At 59.3% G+C, this 20,721-nt stretch overlaps 1 protein-coding gene across 1 annotated transcript in view; it reads left to right on the top strand.

The window, feature by feature from the left end:
• The window catches only part of KIRREL3 (kirre like nephrin family adhesion molecule 3), a 141,923-nt gene that overhangs the window by 114,587 nt on the left and 6,615 nt on the right, over positions 1-20,721 (top strand). Inside the window, exons 11-18 of the mRNA XM_060105276.1 lie at positions 1,845-1,950; positions 6,967-7,115; positions 8,576-8,703; positions 10,045-10,171; positions 13,601-13,701; positions 15,598-15,796; positions 17,099-17,134; positions 20,316-20,423. Coding sequence (XP_059961259.1) covers positions 1,845-1,950; positions 6,967-7,115; positions 8,576-8,703; positions 10,045-10,171; positions 13,601-13,701; positions 15,598-15,796; positions 17,099-17,134; positions 20,316-20,423 — 954 coding nt within the window. The remainder of the gene's footprint in view (positions 1-1,844; positions 1,951-6,966; positions 7,116-8,575; positions 8,704-10,044; positions 10,172-13,600; positions 13,702-15,597; positions 15,797-17,098; positions 17,135-20,315; positions 20,424-20,721) is intronic.

The raw sequence follows: 20,721 nt of genomic DNA, 5'->3' as shown, positions 1-20,721 counted from the left end.
AGCTCAGTCTCCACCTGCTGCTCAGGAACCAGCGTTCTCTCCCGTGTCTTAACAAGCCATCTGCAGACCCCAGCACGGCCCCTGTGGGTCATCTCCCCGGCCCCGGTGCCCCAGCACTGGCAGCTTGAGCACCAGCAGGGCACAGGGAGGTCAAGTGGCCGAAGGATCCCAACTCCGGGGTGGGTGAGGCTCCGTCCACGGCTGGGCATCTGCACAGATGACTCTCTGAGTGGCTCGGGGACCATCCTGTCATCTCAGCCAGGAGCCGGGCCAGGCGGCTGGAGTCTTACTCCCCCGGTGGTGCCCTTCACAGGCACCCAGAGGGGTCAGCATTTTCTCGATGGTCTCTGAGAAACCGACTTCCTCACTTCTTTTTCTGAAAATGGGCTGAACCCCTGGAAAGTTCTCATGCCCTTCCAGCACATTGCTGTGCTTACTGGTGAGGTCGGGCTAGAAGCTGTGGCCCTGGGGCCTGGCTAGGACGCAGGGACCAAGCTGCCCTCTCCACTCAGCCTGGAGCTGAACTCCAACCAGACCTCCAGGACCCGACAAGGAAGAAGGGCGGGCACTGGCTGTCATCGCCCCGCCCCTGAAGCGCAGACGCCTGGGGTGCTGGGGCCTGGGCACATGCCCAGGAGCTCCAGGATGCCCAGCTTTTAGAGCAGGTCCCGAGGCTGCTTCCCCGGAGCTCAGGAGGGCCAGGCCGCCGTGGGGCCTCCCTCTGGGCTGATTCCCCGCCTCTGATCTCTGCTGTAGATCCCTCCTCCTCTGTTTCCATCTCTAGGTCACTCCGTGTCTGTTTCTCCCTCATTTCTCAGTTTCTCATGATTTTGTTTGGTCTTTCTCCCCAGCACCCTATCATTTTCTGTCTCCATCTGTTTAGTCTCCCTTGGTCTTTTTGCCTTAAGTCTAAAATTTTTGTCTGATTGTGTGTTTCTGTGTACATGTCCGTCTCTCTCTGAACCTGTCCATCTCTGCTCTCTGCTCCTCTGGGTTTCTGCCTCTTTTTCTTAGTCTGACTCTGCACTCTCTCTCTCTCTCCCTCTCTCTGTCTCTCTCTCTGTGTGTATGTCTCTGTGTGTGTGTGTGTCTCTCTCCCTCCCTCATCTCCGTGTCTCTCCTATGTAGGCATCTCTCTGCCTGTCCCCCATCCCTTCGACACGGATCTGTGTGTCTCTGTGTCTCCCCGTCTCTCTCCCTCTCTCTGACTTCTGTCTCCTCCACCTCCGACCATTTCGCACTTCAGAGCTGGGCTTCTCGTCATGTTGAGTGAGAAAGACGAGCCCAGCCTGGGGAGCTGAGGGTGGGCTGACACCAGTCAGGACTCAGGAGTGATGATTAGGCTGATGAAAGGGTGTAAATGCCACTTTCAAGGCAACAGATGCACCAGAACCTTTACACAAAGAGACACGAAACAGACACTTCAGAGACAGAAAGTGTGTATTTAAAGGGGCTCAGTGTCCACATCCCCCTCTGGCCCCTGCACCCCCTCTTCCCACCTCTCCCTTCTGCAGTGGTTTGTTCTCCCAAAGCTGAAAGGTGGACAGTGCGCTCTGAGGCCCAGGCAGCCCTGCTTCCTGGCTGGCCGGTCGTTTGAACACCGGCCTTAAATCCACAGCGGGAGCCCTAACCCCACCACCAGATGGCCTGAATCCCACACTTCCAGGGAGGGAGGGAGCCCCCTGCCGAGGCCCCCAGCTTTCTGGGGACCACCCGGGGAGTGGCTGCTCTGAGGGTCCCAGGTGGTGGAATCACTGGCCTTTACCCCCATGTTCTCCCGGGGGTTCAATCCCCAAACCGTGCGTGCGGCTCCCCACCTTCAAGGACGCCTCTTCTCTCTGCAGACCCCCCGCTTGTCAACCTGTCGGTGGAACCACAGCCGGTGCTGGAGGACAACGTGGTCACGTTTCACTGCTCTGCAAAGGCCAACCCCGCCGTCACCCAGTACAGGTAAGAGCCCTGCTGGGGAGGCCCAGACCGTGGCGCCCTGCACACCCCTCCTTGTCACGGGGGTGTCACCTGTGGTCCTGGGCATCCAGCACGGTGCTTGGTCCACTGTGGGTGTCCTCAGCCCACCCGTTCACCCCTGGCCAGGTGGACTTCTCCTTTCTTTCATGAGCACACACTCCCCTCCTCTGAGGCAGAAGATTTCACTCCTTCTGTTTGAACAGCTTGTTTACCCCTTATTTCTGAAAGGAGGGAAAGAGGCTCAGGGGGAAAAAAGCTAAAACAACCAGGAGAACGAGCAGGATCGATCAGCATCTGGATTCTAGTTCTGCGCTCACCAAACTGTTCTCCTGCTGGGGTCGGGTCTCCGGGGCAGCCAGTCCTGAGCGGCGGGTACCCAGAATCAGTCATACCCACCGCGCCTGTGCAGCCTTTGCTCACCACACTGATCAAAGCATCACTTCTTTTTGCATGCCTGTCTTTCCCTGTTGACTGAGCTTCTTGAAGGTGGGACCCCCGTTTGGTCACCTAACGGCTCTCAGGTGGAGCACTTGTGTGGCAGGCACTCGGCACTCCAGAGCATTAGCTCGCAGACTCCGTCAACACGTAGAGCAGCCCCTCTGGGCATCCTCCTGCCCGGGCATCATCACCACCCGAGACTTCCAGACACAGAGTGGCCTCAGAGGTGCTCCGGGGGCTGACTCAGACACTCCCCTCCTTGAGGCATCTGTGCAACTCAGCACAGCCCTCACTTTGCCCCGTCCCTTCCCCCAGCCCAGACCTGATGGAAGAGCCTGGTGTCGCCTCCACTGTCGAGCTGGGCTGATGGTCCCAGACTAGGCAACAAGTCTGCCAGCGGGAGCGGAGGACTGGGGAGACGAGAGGCAGTGCAGCCCTAGAGGGCAGAACTCGAGGAAATGAGCCAAAGAGGCAGCCAGAGATTCAGGCTGGACATAGCTGGTGGCCCCTGCAGTGCAGATAATTAACGCTGGAACCAGAAACCTAGGAAAGGCACAGAGTCTTTATCCTTGAGAATATTTGTAAGTAGGATGAAAACCCATCTGTCCTGTCGACCTAACCAGTCACTGGGCTAGAGGCAGGAGAAAGATCAGACGACCTTCAGGCTCCCTGGAGTCCTACAGCCCCTTAGGTCCAGGGGGCAGGTCTGGTTTGGCTGGGACAGGTGACAAAGGTGCAGAAGGAAATGCCCAAAGAGTCTCTATTTTTTCCCGAGCTTCCACCCTGTACCTGCAAGACCTGGGCTCCATCCACAGGTGGGCTTCTCTCTGTTGTCTGCTCACAAGCACTAAACACCAGGCACCATCTGCCCAGAAAAGACCTCTAATGCCACTTTCCCTGGGCAGCCCTTCTCTCCCACTGACCCCCCAGGCAGGCACACCCACAGGCACCCTCACATCGTTGACAATAATAAGGTATAAATCTACATATGGAGAGATCATCAGAAAGCAAATGTGGCAAGATATTAACAACTGGTGGATCTAGGCGAAGGGAATATGGCAGTTACTTGGGCCATTCTTGTGACTTTTCTATAACTACAAAGTTATATTTAGCTTCCAAACTAAAAAGTTAATGAGCCAGGACATGCAGGTTTCCCCAGGCTCTGGGCACGTGTGGTTTCCCTCCATCCGCATCCTTCCCTGCAGCTCAGAGCCTGGGTCAGCTCATCACACACAGAGGAGGAGCCAGAGGTGCAGGCAGACCCCCTGCAGATATGCACCTGTTCTTACTTGCCACCTTTCCTCCTGAGCTTCCGATTAGCCAAAGGCCCCAAAAAGGCTTTGCTGAGGATCAGGCTCCCTCCAGGACTCCAGAAGCTCTCAGGGAGCCCTTCTGGCCTCCAGAAAAATGTGGGAGAGCTGGGGTGGCCCGGGAGGAAGGGGGTGCAGGGGCCATGGCAAGCGGAGGCAGACGTCTGTGCCCACCCCCAACTGGCTCAGCCCCTTGGCCTCAGGAAGGGCTCACCCAGCAGGCAGATGGCCCTTCTAGACGTGGTGTTGGGATCCGAGAGGAAAAGCCTTGAGCAAATCTTGGCACGTAAACACATGGATTTTTCCCAACTGACTTTGACAAGACTAAGGGGTCTTTGTTTCTTAACTCCCTTCGGTCTTGATTGCTTCCTCCTGTTCCGCATAAGAGACTGTGATCTTGGAAATTAGAGATATGCCCTCGTCCACCCCAGCACCCAGCAAGGAGCCCTGGGAGGGGGGGTGGCAGGGGAGCCCATCCAGCTGGACTCAGCAGTCACTTCGGCTGCTCCACTGGACCAGCGGCCCGGGGTGAGCAGAACAGGCCCACACACACCTGAAGCGCATCTCTTCCGGCCTCTCTGCTCCCCTCTGAGGCTTTCAGGGCCACCCCACCAGGCAGGTGACAGGGCGGGTCCCACTGCCCAGAGTGAAAGGCAGGGCTATTGAGAACAGCCTGTCAGCCTTGACACACCAGCCTCCTGATTGTGTGATATAAATAATTAATCCTCTTACATTCGCTCACGCCAAATTAGACATTGATTGGGAAAGGTTTAATCTGACGCCTGTTCTGAGGCGGTGAACTGCTGCAGTGGCGGCAGGGGTGTAGGTGGGTGGTGGGAGAGTGAAGCGACAGGAGGAAAGAGGTGGAGGAGGAAGCGAAGCTGGAAAACAGGAGAAGAGAGATGGGAGGGGAGGTGGGAGGGGAGGTGGGAGGGGAGGTGGGAGGGGAGGTGGGAGAGGGTGGGACTTGCTCCCCCCACCCCCACCCCCCCCCCCGCTCACCCTTGGTCATGTGACCAGCTGCTTCAGTGAGTGGTTTGAGCTTCTGGAAGGGATGCCTACGAGGGACTTCCTGGTGTGGGAGGGGAATAAACAAGGGAAGAGAAAGACTGGCTGAGTGGGATGTGAGCAGGGGACTGTGGGGCGCCCCCAAGGCCCAGCCCCACATCTGGCCTCCTGTGGCCCTGGGAGAAGATGGCCTAAGACTTCCCCCTGCCCCCCCTTCACCTCCAAGGTGGGGACGGGCCCTGGGGGCTGAGAGCCACAGCCACACAGCCATCCGGCATCCCTGAAGTCTCCTTTCTTGGGCTCTGAGAGGGGAGGCCAGCCTGCTCTGGGGAAGAGGGGACCCGTGTGGCCTGGAGCACTGGTCTCTGGGCCTGAGGATGCCCCAGCAGTTCTGAGATCCTCAGGGCCCCAGTGGTGGAGCTTTCACCCTTCTTACACTATGAGGGGCCCCAGACAGGTGGGGAGAAAGCCCCCTTTTCCCCAGGAACCCCCCAATAATGGAAGAGGACTGCCCAGCAGAGCCTGCTCGCTGGGGCCAAGCCCACCCCTGCCCCAGCGTCTGGAGCTGTGGGCAGGCAAGAGCAGGGGTCCGGGCAGGGCAGGAGGGGCTCACCCGCCTCCCCCCAGCCCAGCCAGCTGCCTGCCCCACCCCCCAGCATCCCACCGCCTGAATCTTCACTGCAGCAGGGTAGATGGAGTAGGGGCTGGACACCGACCCCCGACCGTGTGTCTGGGACTGAACTCAGCCACCCCAGGCGGGAGCTGTACCTGACTATTAAGTATGGTCATTAAATGAAAGTTAGAAATTGAAATGATTCATGAATAATTCATAATAGTTTGTTGGGAAGCTCCTTCAGCTCTCGGGGAGCTATGGTTTGCTCTGTTGTTAAACTATAATTGTTATTATTAATTGTCTTCTTAATAACAACCCGATGTTAATTTGCAATAATAACCGCCTGATGCCAGCCTGAGGCTCCCTGCTGTGCCGGGCCGGACGGGCAGGCTCAGTGGGGGCCGGTGGAGGGACGGGCAGGAGACGGGTCTCTGTGGCCCCAGGAAAGGCTCCAAGAATGTGGTTACAGGGGACCGTGGCCCCAGGGTAACGACTGCAGGGCCAAGGTACCTGCCCAGCTCTGGTAAAGACATGCACCCCAAAACAGGCCTGAGCCACCGTAGGAAGAGCCTGGTCGGAAGTTCTGTGATTTTTAAAAAGTCTTATCCACAATAGGAGTAAACCAGGGGAAGCTCTGAACTCTCTCTCCTAAGGCATCTGTAAGGAAACCCCAGCCTCACGCACACAGGCACACACACCCCTGGGCGCACTGCCCCACATGTAGCAGGCTGTCCAGCTACCGGTCCAATGCAGTGATCACTGCCCCTGAGCCAGGTCCAAGACACAGATCAGCCAGTTGGCCCAGCAAAGAAGTCAGCACAGCTGTCTTCCCATCCCCCCCTCCCCCGCCCCCATCAAACCAGTGCTGATGGAGCCCAGGCCTCTGGGGGGCGGAGCCAGGGTGGAAGGCAGAGGCTGGGCAGGAAAAAGAGCGAGTGCCATGGAAGAGGCTGAAAGGGCTTTCAGAGAGAGAGGGATACCATGAGGGGACTGCCCCGGCCCCAGGGACAGGAGTCAGGACAGGGGGACTGAGAGAGCTGACCGAGTTGGGGAGGGAGCAGTCAGGACCACTGCTCACACCTCTCCATCAGCTTCTCGCCTTGTCTGGAAATCAAGCTTCCTGAGCCCCATGCGTGTGTACACACATGCACGTGTGCATGCGCGTGTGTGCAGGAGTGCACGCGTGTATGGGCACACACCATTAGACCTTGGCCTCTTCGGTCATGGATTTGGCTTCCTTCTTTTCCAATGTGGCCCAGGACGGTCCCCCGCCACCCCCAAGAGAGCTCACAGCAAGAGGGCCGAGCGGTCTGGGGACTGACAGTTGGGTTAGCCATCACCTGCCCAGCCAGGTGTGCTGACCCACTGAACAGTCAACCCACGCCCCTCCAGAATAACCCACCCGCGGACCAGAAACCACTGCCCCCATCACCAACCCCACGCCCCTAGCCCTGGGAGTAACCCCTCTGCAGAGGGCTCCCCTGAGGGACCGCTCGGGGGCCTGCCCCACGCCGCCCCGCCTTGGGCCTCGGGATGGATGCGTCCAGCTCCCAGAGAGAAGAGCCCCCTGGGCGGGAAGGATGCCCTCGCCACCGGAGGTCCACATCAGCCTGGGCGCCTGCGTTGCAGGTGGGCCAAGAGGGGCCAGATCATCAAGGAAGCATCCGGGGAGGTGTACCGGACCACCGTGGACTACACGTACTTCTCAGAGCCCATCTCCTGCGAGGCGACCAATGCCCTGGGCAGCACCAACATCAGCCGCAACGTCGACGTCTATTGTGAGTGGCTGTCTGGGGGCTTCCCGGGCGCACGGGCACTGGCTGGGCGCTGCTCACGGCAGGGGGAACCGCCGTGGCCTCGTTGCACGTGACATAAGAATGCCTCACAGGCTCGTAATCCGTGTGCTTTACGAAAAGCTTCCCTCGTGTTTATCTTGACCCTCATAGTCACCGAGGGAGGGGACTTCCCTGGCGGTCCAGTGATTAGGACCCCGCACGTTCACTGCCGAGGGCGCGGGTTCAATCCCTGGTCAGAGAACTAAGATCCCACAAACCAGGCGGCGTGGCCAAAAAAAAAACTATTAAAAAAAAAAAATCACCCAGGGAGGCTGGACTTCTTATTCCCAGTACCCAGATGAGGGAATGGAGGCCCAAGGTCACGCAGCGAGTAAGTGGCAGAATGGGGACTGAAAAGGGTCCGCCTCCCACCAGGGGCTCCCCCTCTTCCCCAGTGGCCAGGAAGGGACCCTCGGGGAAACAGCCCGCAGCTGTGTTCACAGCGTCACAGCGTTGAGCATCAGCTCATCCGCTGCCCTGTACAGATTTAGAAGCACTTTTGCAAACTTTATGCCTGACCGCCCCCTCGCCCGTACGGGCCTCAGCAGAAAGTGCTATGACTCCCTTTTTGCACCAAGGGACTCATCTGGGTCTCCTGACCCTGATTTCACACCTTCTGCTCCCTGAAAACAGCTGTCTGCACACCCTCCCGTCACCACCCCTGAAATCCCAGGGCTGCACCCACTCTGGGAAGCAAGGCTTGGTCTGCAGGGGACCCGGGTCAGGGCGGGTGTAGGGCAGCAGAGCCAAAGGCCACCTGCTCCGTGGACTGAAAAAGAGGGGGGGGGGGGCGGGGCTGGACTAGAGAGTAACCTGGGCGGGCGGCCGGCGTGGGAGGCACCTCCAGGAGGCCTGGCCTCCCCACTCCTTATCTCAGAGCCCTGCAGTGGCCCTGCGGGGCCCTGGGTGGGCCCAGAGAGCTGGGCCAGATGCACGGGTCCCTTGACTCCCGGTCACAAGGCTGAGGCCTGCAGGAGGTGGCCAGTTGACTTGAAGGCAGACACAGAGAGATTCTGGGGTGGGGGAAGGACCCTCTGCCCACACACTGGGGTCAGGGGGGCTTCCTGGGACCAGGACAGAGGGAACGGGATGGGAGAGTCCTTGGGGGCAAATCCAGGCAGAAATGGGACCAGAGCCGCTTTCCGGGGCTGGTGCTGCCTACCGCCGTGGTGGACCCGACGGAGGCTGGGCTGGGGGAGAGGGGTCTCCTCCTTACTGCCCAGACCCAGGCCCAGACTGGTAGAGGGCTGACGCGGAACGGAAGGGAATGGGCCGGAGTGGAGGGACGTGCACCAGTGATGCCCCCTCCCCCAACCAGAATCGGGGAGGGGGCGCAGCAGCAACGAGGGTCCCCGGAGCTCCCAGCCCACGAGAGCCCTGTCTCCTCCCCCCTCCCATCGCAGTCGGGCCCAGGATGACCACGGAACCCCAATCCCTGCTCGTGGATCTGGGCTCTGACGCCGTCTTCAGCTGCGCCTGGACAGGCAACCCGTCCCTGACCATCGTCTGGATGAAGCGGGGTTCTGGCGTGGTAAGTCCGCAGCTCAGACCCTGGAGGGCCCCTGGAGGGGTGCGGGGTCCACAGTCCAGGAGGGAACCGCCTCCCGTGGCCCCTCTCACTCTTAGATTGGGGACGTTAGCCTCCCATGTAAACTGAAGGAAGGAAGGCCCCAGAAGGAGGAGAGGGAACCCCAGGTACCCACACGTACCCGCCTTGGGTCTAAACACATTCAGCCCGTGCAGTTCTGCTTTATCCTGAGCCTCATAAGAAAAGCAGGTGGTCACCAAGATGCTGGGGCGAAAAGTCACTAGAAAGGCTTTTCAGCTTCCCCCAAATAGTTGTTACCCTTTAACTTTGGGGTTAGGCCTTGCTTTCTTCCTGTGTTCCTCTTTTTTTTTTTTTTTTTTGCGGTACGCGGGCCTCTCGCTGTTGTGGCCTCTCCCGTTGCGGAGCACAGGCTCTGGAGCGCAAGCGCAGGCTCAGCGGCCGTGGCTCACGGGCCCAGCCCCTCGGCGGCATGTGGGATCTTCCCGGACCGGGGCACGAACCCGTGTCCCCTGCATCGGCAGGCAGACTCTGAACCACTGCGCCACCAGGGAAGCCCCGCTGTGTTCCTCTTTTAAAGTGTATGTGTCCTTTAGTGTGCTTAGGAGTTTCAGACATCCCTCCTCCCAGGAGGACCAGTGAGAGCCTCGGGCAGGGAAGCAGGGGGAGAAGCAGCAGAAAAGTGACTTCTGTGTGCCCTGATGGGTGCCAGACACTGCACTATCCTCTGAGTGTCCCTGCCCCCATTACAAGGATAAGGAAAGAGCCTCCAAGAAGATAATTAACGGCCAAAGCCACACAAGTAGGCACCGCTGAAGCCGGGATTCCCACTCAGAGCAGCTGTTGCCAAAGCCTGTTTTCTTTTCATCACGCCAAACCTCATCCCAAAGGGATATTGCAAATGACTCAGGAAAGACAGATCCAAGACCCTCAAAGATGCTCAGCTGCAGGATAGCTTCACCCCTGGCCAGCCTGGTACAGGCTGGTCGGCACACCCCCTGGATGAGGAAGCCCTGGGGGCCCCAGCCAGGGAGGCACCCTCCTTTTCTCTCACCACCCCCCCCCTTGCATTCCCACCCTTCAGGGCTGCCGCTGGGGCGGAGCATCTTCAGCCTCACGGGGTGCTCTGTGCCGTGGGCTCCCGCACCCGACAGCCCGCCGGGCACACTGTGTAAGAAGACTTCTGGCTCCCACCCCACCCCCTGTTGTTGCTGAGATGCTGGAGACTGTGTACCCTGCCACCCGGCCTGCCTCTCAGCCTTTCTGGTTCTGAGACAGAGAGCATGGCCCCTGCCCTCGGGGTCTGACCCTCCCCACTCCTCCTAGGTCCTGAGCAATGAGAAGACCCTGACCCTCAAAACCGTCCGCCAGGAGGACGCGGGGAAGTACGTGTGCCGAGCTGTGGTGCCCCGGGTAGGGGCCGGGGAGCGAGAGGTGACCCTAACCGTTAATGGTAAGACCCCACTCGTGCCAGGGCAGGGCTGAGAGAGGGCCGAGAGGGTCCCTGGCGTTGCCCCAAGGGGCACACATGGGTTCTGGGCCTCACATCCACCTCCGACTGTGGGTCCATAGTGATTACATCCACCTGTTCCAGTCCATGTCAGAGCCCAGCCCTGGGGTGACAAAGGACCTGGGTGGTTGTCTGGTCACCTCCCTCCTCTGTGTTCCTTCTAAGGAGTCTCAGCCCTAAAAGTGATGGCTGATGAATTTATTCCTGGCCAGGAAAAAGGGTCCGAGAGCTAGGGCAACGAACGTAGATCCCATATCTACCCTTTGACCATGACCTTGGCCCTGGTGGAGAATTTAAGGAGGCATCTCTGTGACTCCTCGTCTGCCTCTTCCCATTTTTAGAGCCACTCAGTGAGGAAGACCTGCCACCATCCCCACAGGGCCAAGTTCAGGGGGGTCCCCTGAGGGCAGGGAACTTGCCTTATTATATGTAATAAGATCACCACAGCAGGAGAGTACTGCCGACTCTCTCCAAGGACACAGTGTGAACTGACAGATGACTGGTACATGAGACATTTAGGGGGCGGGGCCTGGTTGATGGGATGTAGAAGGTCACAGAGAAGCTGGGACCTAGCTCAGGTCAGACCCAAGAAGGCTGTGGCACCAGGATGGAAATTCGACGTCCCTGCCGTTACGTGTGCTTGGGCCACGCCGGCAACCGACGCTGCTGGTCTGAGAGGGTGAGGAGGCTAAGACGGCTCCCTCTGTGTTTTGAAACGTCCTCCTTCCGCTGGGTTTCGGTTTCCTTGTGAGGCCTCTGCTCGCACATAGTCTGTCTCCCGATCAAGGCTCTGAGCCCCAGCAGGAACTAAGTCACAGACCCACGTCTGTAGGGCCTCTGCTTCCTGTTCCAGACCAGGGCCCTAGTGAGGGGCTGAGCCAGGATCCAGATATCAGCCCAGGCGGCGCACAGCTTCCTCGAGTCTCCGCTTTGCTAGAAACTAAAACCAGCTTGGTGCTGTCCCCATTAGCTAGCCCCGCTCCATCTCTTTCTTTCCCTCCCCCCTCCCCAAGAGTCGTGGCCGCCCCAGAGGGAGGGTGAATCTGCTCAGACCCCGGAGCCATCTGTCCAGGGCAGATCCCTGACTCGGGAGCCTTCCTGCCTTTCCTACGTGTCCCCAGGACGCCACCAATAAACTGGCGCTGCAGGGCTAAAAATAACAGCATCTGATCGCACCTCCATATATCCATGGCAACATGGGCTGCAGCCTTTTCCTGCCGGCTCCAGTGTCTGACACTCGGCTCAGGCGCCAGGCCCTGGTGAAATCAGCAGCCTCCCCCGCTGCCCGCTACCCGCTCTGGGAGGGCACTGGGAGTCGTGCTGGCCCACAACTACGGCCAGCTCCGCTCTGATGGCCCTGTGACCAGCCGGGCTGGGGACCCTCAGACTCACGTGTGGCCCCCAGGGTCCCCAAGCCTGAAGCTTTTAAATGAGCATCCTCATTTCTGGGGAAAACACGATGGATAAAGGAAGGACTAAAATCCGTTGTCACTTTAGACTTTCAAGCATTTCCCAACAGGGATTCAAAGCGGTTTCTTGAGGAGGGAACGCACACCTCAAAGGGACATTCCTCTTGGACGGGACACCCCAGCCTGGGCCCTGGTGTCTATCCAGGGTTTAATCTGCACTCTCCAGGGTCATGCTTTCCAAACCCCGCCTTTGCCTCCAATCCTCTGACACAAGCTCCCCTAGGCTGCTAGGAAGAGAAACACCCAAGAGATTGGAGTGAAGCGAGGAGGCAGTTTGCTTGTTTCTGAATGAGGGTCATCACGCCCTGAGGCAGGAGGATGCAGGAAGCGGCCCACAGAGAGGAGCCTGCCAGCCCGCACATGCGTGGACTTGGGAATGGACTTGTCTATCCCTGTGTCTGGAGAACAGGTGGGGAGGGGTGGGGAAGCCCTTTGGGCAGGCCTGGACTAGGCTGAAGGAAAAAACACTATGAACAAATCCAAAATGAGATGAGGTTCTCATCGAAATGCATCCCGGCCGGGAGATGACTGCTGGCCATTGCCCTTTGGGTAATAAACTGGCCCATGATTTGGCTCAAACCTGGGATTTGCAGGAAGGGGGAGATAAACCATACAACTGCTGTGTTCTGACTCTCCCAACCCCACCTACCCTTACCCCGATTCCTGTTTTCTTTTAAGAAGCCCTTAAATGTGTATGCATTTACCTGATCGTTTTTAGAACAGCTGATGACACCGCCCCCCCACCCCCCGGGGAAATCCTAGCTCCTGGGAAGTGAAGGGGAAAAGGTTTTACCAGATCATCACTTTCAGCCCGGCAGCAAAACAAAGCACCAACCAAGGTCCTAAAACGTGAAGCCCTCCTGCCTTTTGGCCAAAGGCTTCTTGGAGCTAAGGTTCCTAAGAGAGGAAGTCTGAAGGCCCCCTGAGGGTGGAAGCCCTTATCTTGAGGGTCCCTCATGTCTGCCTCTCCCACCTCCAAGACGTTCCCCTTCCCAGCCTAAATGCAGTCATTTGGGTTAGTTAACAGGCAGAACTGGACAGGAAGCACTGCTGGAATCCTGGTGGACCCTCCAGGCTGTCCGAGACGGTAAATGAGCCAGGTGTCCCCAGAGCCATCCATAAACATAACCCATACACGCACGCACGCCCGGGCCGGATAGGATAATGTCAGGGTCAGCTTTGGAGCTGTGGTCCCACCTGGGCTGTCCGGGTATGTATGTGGAGGCGTGCAAAGCGATGAACTAAGGGATCTCCTGAGACACATGTGAGATGAAGTCTGTGAAGGTGCCCAGCCCAAGCCATGTATGCCAGGGGGGTGGGGGAGTGATTCCCCGCTTCCCCGCTTCGTGGAGGAACATCTTTTACTTCCCTTCCTGCCTGGTTTTCCTGTCCTGCCGAGGACACCGGTTTGTTAGGCAAGCGCGCCCTCTACTGGAGATACGAGGGAATGGTTCGAAATCCAACAGCGGGCTACGGTGGAGGTGACATTAGCTAGGGGAGGTGACATCCCATTCCTTCCTCCCTGACACCTCCCCCACTCCCTTCTCAGGTGTACCGTCTCCTTCATAAAGGTTTCCCCACCTGCTGGGTAGAGTTCTCCTCTCTCCTGTGAAGTCGGTTAGCACTTTGCCTGGTGCTTACCTCCCCACCTCCTGTGACAGCTCTCGATGTCTCTGGGCGTGCTGACTTAGAGGCACTCACTCACAATCCCTGGAGAGGTTTATGACTGAAGCCTCCTCTATCTCTGAGTCCCCTGCCTCGCCCGTCACCTTGCATGTCCAGGCCTCCAGTAACTGTTTGCTGAACGACTGAAGGAATGTATGAACTTCTGAACTTGCCAAGAGGGGCCCAGCCAGGGCCCACCCCCTCCCGAATCCCTGATGTGACGCTGTCTCCCCAACAGGACCCCCCATCATCTCCAGCACCCAGACCCAGCACGCTCTCCACGGGGAGAAGGGCCAAATCAAGTGCTTCATCCGGAGCACGCCGCCACCCGACCGCATCGTGAGTGCCCCGGGGCGGGCAGGGAGGGCCAGTGGCACGGCCCCCGGGATGGGCATCCTGGCGGGTCATCTCTGCCTGCAGCCGCTCCACCATCCAGCTGGGCAGTCTTGCCTCTGCACTGCCTTTCCCCATTGGGGAAAACTATCCCTGCCTTGTGTCTCTTGGAAAGGCATCACGAAGACAAAAATCACGGGCAGTCTCCTTTCTCGGGACAGGCTGTGCTCCTAGCCTGCAGGTGTGTTTAACTCTTCTCTGCCTCTCAGCTGTGTGCCAACACAAATGGTTCCGACCGAATTCTGCATCTTGGGGGCAGAGGGCAAGTGAGGGCAGCAGAAGGGGAAAAAACCGATTTCTTCCCTTTCCTGGGTTCAAGGCCAGCCTTTAGCAAAATCGTAAATAGGATGCAGTTTATAGTCAGCAGATGTCTCTCTGCACCTCCACAGTCCTCCTCTGCTTTGATGCCCATGGAGAGCGCTGCCCCAGTTAGCAAGCTTTCCCTCTGAAAGCATCACTCCATTCTCCCCGCCCCTCCCTCAAAACCCTTGTCCCCGCAGTGCAGCTTGGGCCGCCTGACTGGCTCACACGTAGCCCTCCCAGGTATTTGCATTTGTAGAAGTGGGGGTGTCCCACCCAGGTTCCGCTGACACTGGTAGAAGCTGGGGCGGGAAAGCAGAGAGAGGTGAGCAGCTCCCCGTACTGTTGGGTGTCGGGGGAGGGGTGGAGACACGGCTGTCCGCAAGCCCAGTGCCCAGGCGGTCCTGCCGAAAGACCGCCCAGGTCAGGTTCACAGGGCAGAGTCTCACCTTTCCCCAGGGCGGCAGCACCAGAAGGGGCGTGGGAGGCACACGCCAACAGCTAAGATGTCACCCTGTAGATGAAGACCTTGTAAGAGTACTGGTGCGTTACACACTTCCTCAGGCACTCAGTTCATTCACTGTCTGAGTCACCCAAAAGTGGCAGGCGTCCACGCGTAGAACTAATGCCTACGCCTCCCTCTTCCCTTCGCTCTAATCTTTTTAAAGTGTAAGTGTAACACGTACCGGTGTCGATAATATCCTGTTCACTCCTGAGCATATTCACACTGTCTTCCTCTTCGTGGAAATGGAACTCTAGGCCAGGGGTTCTCAACCTGGGCAGTTCCGCCCCCAGAGGACATTTGGTGACACCTGGAGACATTATAGGGTGCAGCTAAACACCCCACAGAACCCAGGGCCACACGGCGGGGCGGGCGGTGACAGTGAACGGGAAAGGACTCTGAGAAGAGGTAAACGCTCACCCGCCGAAACCAAGCTGCACTAAGGTTCTCACAAACGCAACTCTCAGAGCGTAACATTTGTACAAAGACACGCACAAAGTAACCAAACCAGACTCAGTCAGCCTGGGGCTGGCCTTCACCACCATCTGTCAGGGGCCCCAGCTGACGGAGGGGCTCCCATCGCTGCCCCAGTGTCCCCTGCTTGCCTGGGAAAATGTTCCAGCAAAGAGCCGCGTAAGGCCCCGTGTCGATGGAAATACCCTCTGAGGTGGCCCAACCTCTGTGTGTGTACGTGTGTGTGTGTGTGCGCCACGTGTGGGGTGGTAGATGTACCCGTGTTGTGACGTGTGTGCGTGCTGTGTGCACACGTGTCTGTGCTGTGTGTTGTGACGTGGGTGTACTTGTGTGTGTACATGTGTTGGCACTGTGGGTGGGGCGGTAGGTGTACCCATGTTGTGACGTGTGTTGCGGGCGCTGTGCTGTGCGCACACATATTGTGACGTGTGCGTCGACCTGTGCCGTGTGGCGGTGAGCGTGAGCGTGGACCCGGCAGCGTCTGCCCGGGAGCAGGGGGGGAGGCACGGTGGTCCTGGCGGGGCGGCTCTGGCGGGATGTCCTCCTAATTCTGCGCACCTGGGCAGGCCTGGTCCTGGAAGGAGAACGTGCTGGAGTCGGGGACATCGGGCCGCTACACGGTGGAGACGGTCAGCACCGAGGAGGGCGTCATCTCCACGCTGACCATCAGCAACATCGTGCGGGCCGACTTCCAGACCATCTACAACTGCACCGCCTGGAACAGCTTTGGCTCCGACACGGAGATCATCCGGCTCAAGGAGCAAGGTGGGGCTGCCAGAGCCGCCAGGGCCGTAGACCACGGCCTCTCCCCGCGAGGGCAGGGCCCCAGGCAAGGTCCTCCGGGGCCCCGGGGGAGACACAGCGCCTACACTGTGCGGGCGGGCAGGAGACCCTTCCTCACCTGCCACGCAGCCGCTGCCGGTCAGCCAGGCCCCCCGAGCCCAGGGGCACTGGCCTGCACCAGAAGCGAGCAGGACAGCTGCCCGGGTGCTGGCCCCTCAGGAGGCGCCACGTTGCCTAAAGGCCCTGGCTTCCCTGCTCTCAGCAGTTCCCTGGGGCCCTTTGGGGGCGTGATCTCTGAGCAGTGTCCCCACGGGGATGCCCCAGGATGGGCGTACTGGGGAACCTGGCCCAGCCCGTTAAGACAACAAGCCAGTCCAGTTGCCCCAAACCCGAGGGTGCCCGTGCTAAGCTAAGGAGTGGCACTTGAGCTGTCCAATCCCTGGTGTGCAGGGGACTGGCCTCAGGCTGCCTGCAGCTCCCCAGGGGGACACAGGAGGCCCTTGGACCGCTGTGCTCTGAAGGAGACCCCAGCCAGCAGGGCAGCGCTGGGCAGAAGGGCTCAGAGCTCGGAAGGGCTCAGGCTCGGAGGGCGGGGAGCCTCAGAGGGGCATGGAGGGGGTTCCGGAGAAGTGAGGCAGCCAGCCAGTGGCACACCAGGTCCTGAGATGGGCTGCACGTCTAGCCCCTTGTCCAGCGGGGGTTAGTCCAAGACAGACAGGAACGGTCCAGGGGGCCTCGGCCCTGGCAGTCTCCGACCCCTCCAAGCTGAAGGCCCACCCACAGGCTGTCAGGCCTTGGAAGAGATTCTGGGCCAGGCAGGTGATCTCAGCTGGGCCCCTGGGGCCGCAGGGCTACGCTGTGGATCACGCATTGCTCCCAGCACCTCTTCCCTAAAAAGTGCTGCTTTGCTAATGCTTTGCGCATAATTTGCATAATATCATCCACACATCATCCCGACCCTCCCGGTCCACTGTTGCTTTCCCTCCATGTCTTCCCCTGAGTGCCCCACCCCTCTACCCGCCCCTTAGTGTTCTCACCCCCACTCCTCAGAGCCAACTCCCACCCCAGCCTTGACCTCTCTCTCTGGTCCCACCCATCTGGAGTCCCTAAGTCAGTGTGAACGAACTCCAGGTTCAGTTGGGCCAGCCCGGCATCCTGGAGACGTGATGCAGGAGGGAGCCCCCAGCCACCCCAGCCCCTCCAGAGGGCCGCCCCTGCCCCCAGTCCCACCCCACCCTGGCCAGCCAGGCCCTGGCTGTGGACGCTTGCTTTATTTCTAAACAGGTTCGGAAATGAAGTCGGGAGCCGGGCTGGAAGCAGGTACGAAGGACACATGAGACTCCCCGGGATGGGGGAAGGGACTGCTGGGCCAGTGGGGGAGGGGGCCCAAAGTGTGGGTCGGGAGGCCAGGGCAGCCGCTAACTTCTCTGCCCTCCCCCCATCTTGAGGCTTTAGTGCAGTCAGAGCAGCAGGGAGAGGGCCTCCAGGCAGCATGGGTCTAGAGACCCCGGAGACCTGTCTCCGCTGTTGCTGCTCCCCCGCAGGCTCCTGGCAGCCCAGGACACTGGCTTTTTCTCCTCCCCCATCTTTCCTCCCACCCCTCCTCTTCTGAAGCCCTGACTCCTCCCCCTGGGGTCAGCTCACCCCGCCTGACTCCGCTTCTCACCATCACCACCAGCTTGGCCATCGCTTCCGAGAACACCTGGGCCGCCCAGCCCGGCTGTGGCCTGCGTAATCCATGCTGACCCCGTGCTTTCTGCTGGCTGGCTCCTCCCCGCACTCCTGCATTCCCCGTGGAGCTGTCATCTCACCACTGGGCTGAGGCCTCTGGGCAGTGCCTCTCTCCCCGGGGACTCGGCAGCAAAGGGGTCACCAGGCTCCCTGGGTTGAGTTGCTCTCTCTTGGGACCCCACAGGAGACAAGTGACCCCCCACCCTCCAGGGAGAAACCCAGAAAAGAGAATCAGGACTTGGCAAGCCAGACCCTACAGGGTCGACAAAGGCCATGACGAAGATGTGGGGTCCCCTGCCCTCGTTGTCCCGCCACACCGGCCCAGAAGGCACTTCAGCAAGTCCCTGGTGGGGCCCGCTCAGCCCCTCCCCTCTGGGCGGACGGCCCCTTAAAGAGCAGCAGGCCGGGCACAGGCCAGCTCAAGGCGGGCACACAGTATCAACTCCTGCTGTGTTCTCCCTGATGCCCCTCAGGGCCACTCCTGGTGCTGAGCTGGTGCCACCCTCTGTCTCCATCTCTTCTGTGCCTGCACCCTGGGTCCCCCGCCCAGGACCCTCTCCCTCTGCCCCCGCCCCCCCACTCAGGACAGTCCTCCAGATAAGATGGCTACCACCACGACCCCCCAGCTGTTAATAACTTAAGGAAATGCGGACGCCAGAGGCAGAAACTGCCTTAGATACCGCTTCCCTGGTTCTCTGGTTTCACAGACCTTGAGGCCCAGAGAGGTTAAGGACCCTTCCACCGTCATCCTTTGGCTCTGAGCTCAGCTGAGACAAGACCCGAGTTTTCCAAGGAAATGCCCTAGGAATCTAGGAGAAACTGAATTCAACTCAAATCAATAAAATTCAAAAGCATAGAAGCAACGAACTTCCAACGCGGCTTTCCTTTCCTAGAGGAATTCAAACCTAGAGACGGGGCCGTCTCACTGTCAGAGCAAGCTCGCAGGGCTGGCGAGGTCAAGTCCATTGTCTCCCCCCTGACTGTTGAGACCAGCCCAAACGCCTCCCATTTTCAGTCCCCGAGTGTTTGTCGCACCCACCTCCTCCCCATCGCCTCCCCTACCCCCGCTACAGGGGTCTCGGGCTCCAGTAGGCAGGTGATGAATGCACCAGTGTGCCAGTCCTGGGCTGGAAGGAAAGCCCCAGCCTGACGGCCAACGCTGCCAACCGCCGGACACGCGCTCCTTCCGGGAGAGGGACCCCACCCCCTCCCAGCAGCGTCTCCAGGGGCCACGGTCTGTGGGGTTCTTCCTTTCTTTTGCTCTTTAAAGAAAATGACAGTGAGAGGCCAGAGGCCGACCTCCAGCTCAGGACAGATACCTGGAGTCCCCAGTTATCCACACTGAGAGCGCGGGGTAGGGGCAGCAGCTGAGCCTCAAAAAGGGACTTTCCTATCCTTGCATCTGCTGCGGTCCTCCTTCCCACACAGACATGAGGGCAAAGGCTTGGATCGGTTTGGGTGCCAGGCTCTGTGCCAGCCCTTACCTGCCTGCATTCACCCATCTAAACCCCATACGCCCCCCTGAGGCAGGCACTGTAATTATCCTATTTTACAGATAAAAGAGAGAGGTAAAGTACGTTGCTCTGGGCTGTACAGAGGATGTGAGATTTGTAGGATGCCATGGGATGCAGTGTGCGGAGCTGGGCAGGATGAGGGGGGCAGATAAGAGGAGACATGGATTTGCACTGAGTCTATTGCAGCTGTGTGTCCTTAACCAAGTCACCTGACTTCTCTGGACCTCAAGGTTTCCATCTATAAATGGGAGGCTTGGACTCTCTGAGCCCTAAGCTCTCCTGCCCCTGCATTCTCTAGTTCTATCCCCGCATGGACTACTCAGGGCCCCACATCATATGCTCAGGCCCCCTCTGCAGACACAGAAGGGTCAGGACTGTCTGGAAGAGCGCCCACCCCAGCCTACTTGGCTAGGGCAGGAGACATCTCTACTTGGCTAGGGCAGGAGACAGACTACAGGAACTCAGCAGGAAGTGAAGCTTTGCCTAGCTAGAGTTCCAGGTGCCTCTCTGGCGGGGTGGGGTGCCGGGATTCCTGCCCAGAAGACTGGCCCAGGAGAGGAGGGGGCAGGACTGGGCACCTCTCCTTAAAGAGGTGGGGGGAAGGACTTCCCTGGCAGTCCAGTGGTTAGGACTCCGCGCTTCCACTGCAGGGGCACAGGTTCGATCCCTGGTTGGGAAAAAGAAAAAAAGAAAGAGGTGGAGGGAGCTGTGATTCTGCCCTCCGGCCCCTAAGACGTGGCCTCTGGCAGTTACCACCTGTGATGCCCAGGTCCTGAGGGGAAGCTGCCTCAGACCTGAAAACTCTCTAAAAGCTGCTTGTCCATGTCTGACGTCTGACGTTTGTTGGCGAAGGGAACACACAGCGGCAGTGACCCTGGTCCTTTTCCAAAGAAAAGCCAGGACTTAACGACTCTCCTGGCTTATCGCCTCGGGGAGCTCCGAGTACCAGCCTTGCCTCTCACCTCCGACGCTCCCCTCCCCTCCCTGTGTCTGCTTTTGCCTCTCTGCCCCCGCTACTGCTGCCATCTTCCCCAGGTCTGCCCGCCCTCTCCGCCACACCGCGTCCCGCCCGAGCTGACCCCTGTTGGACTGTGCCCGCGCCTGCCCAGGCCCCTGTGGCCTTTCCCAGGAGCGCCCACGTGCCATGGTCTGGCCCCAGCTCAGCAGGGGCTGCGCCCGAGGAACTGGGTGAGATCTGGGGGCAGAGAGCGGGCTGTCCCAGCTCCCTCATCAGCCTGCTTGCTTCTCTCCCACAGAGGCTGTGCCGATGGCCGTCATCATCGGGGTGGCCGTAGGAGCTGGCGTGGCCTTCCTCGTCCTTCTGGCAACCATTGTGGCCTTCTGCTGTGCCCGCTCCCAGAGAAGTACGGGAGGGAGACCCGGGAGCTCAGGGAGGGGGGCAGAGAAAAAGGCTAGGCTTAGACTGCCCCGGAGAGCAAGTAAAAGCAGGAGTACAGTGAGCAGGGGCCCTACCAGAGCTGTGAGCTGCTGGGGCACGGATGGGTCTCATGCATCTTTTCATATGCAGCGCTTTGCTCGGCATCTGCTACAGAGTGGGTGCTCCACTGCTGTTGAGCTGGACGGAAGTGAACTTCATGCAGCAGGGCCGCCAGCTAGCACCTCGGATTAAACATACACTGCACTCTCCACCCATCAGGAACT

Source organism: Mesoplodon densirostris, chromosome 7 (assembly GCF_025265405.1).
Source record: "Mesoplodon densirostris isolate mMesDen1 chromosome 7, mMesDen1 primary haplotype, whole genome shotgun sequence".
NCBI classification, from domain to species: domain Eukaryota; kingdom Metazoa; phylum Chordata; class Mammalia; order Artiodactyla; family Ziphiidae; genus Mesoplodon; species Mesoplodon densirostris.
Note: the sequence above shows the minus strand (reverse complement) of the source record. Positions and strands in the feature narration are given on the sequence as shown.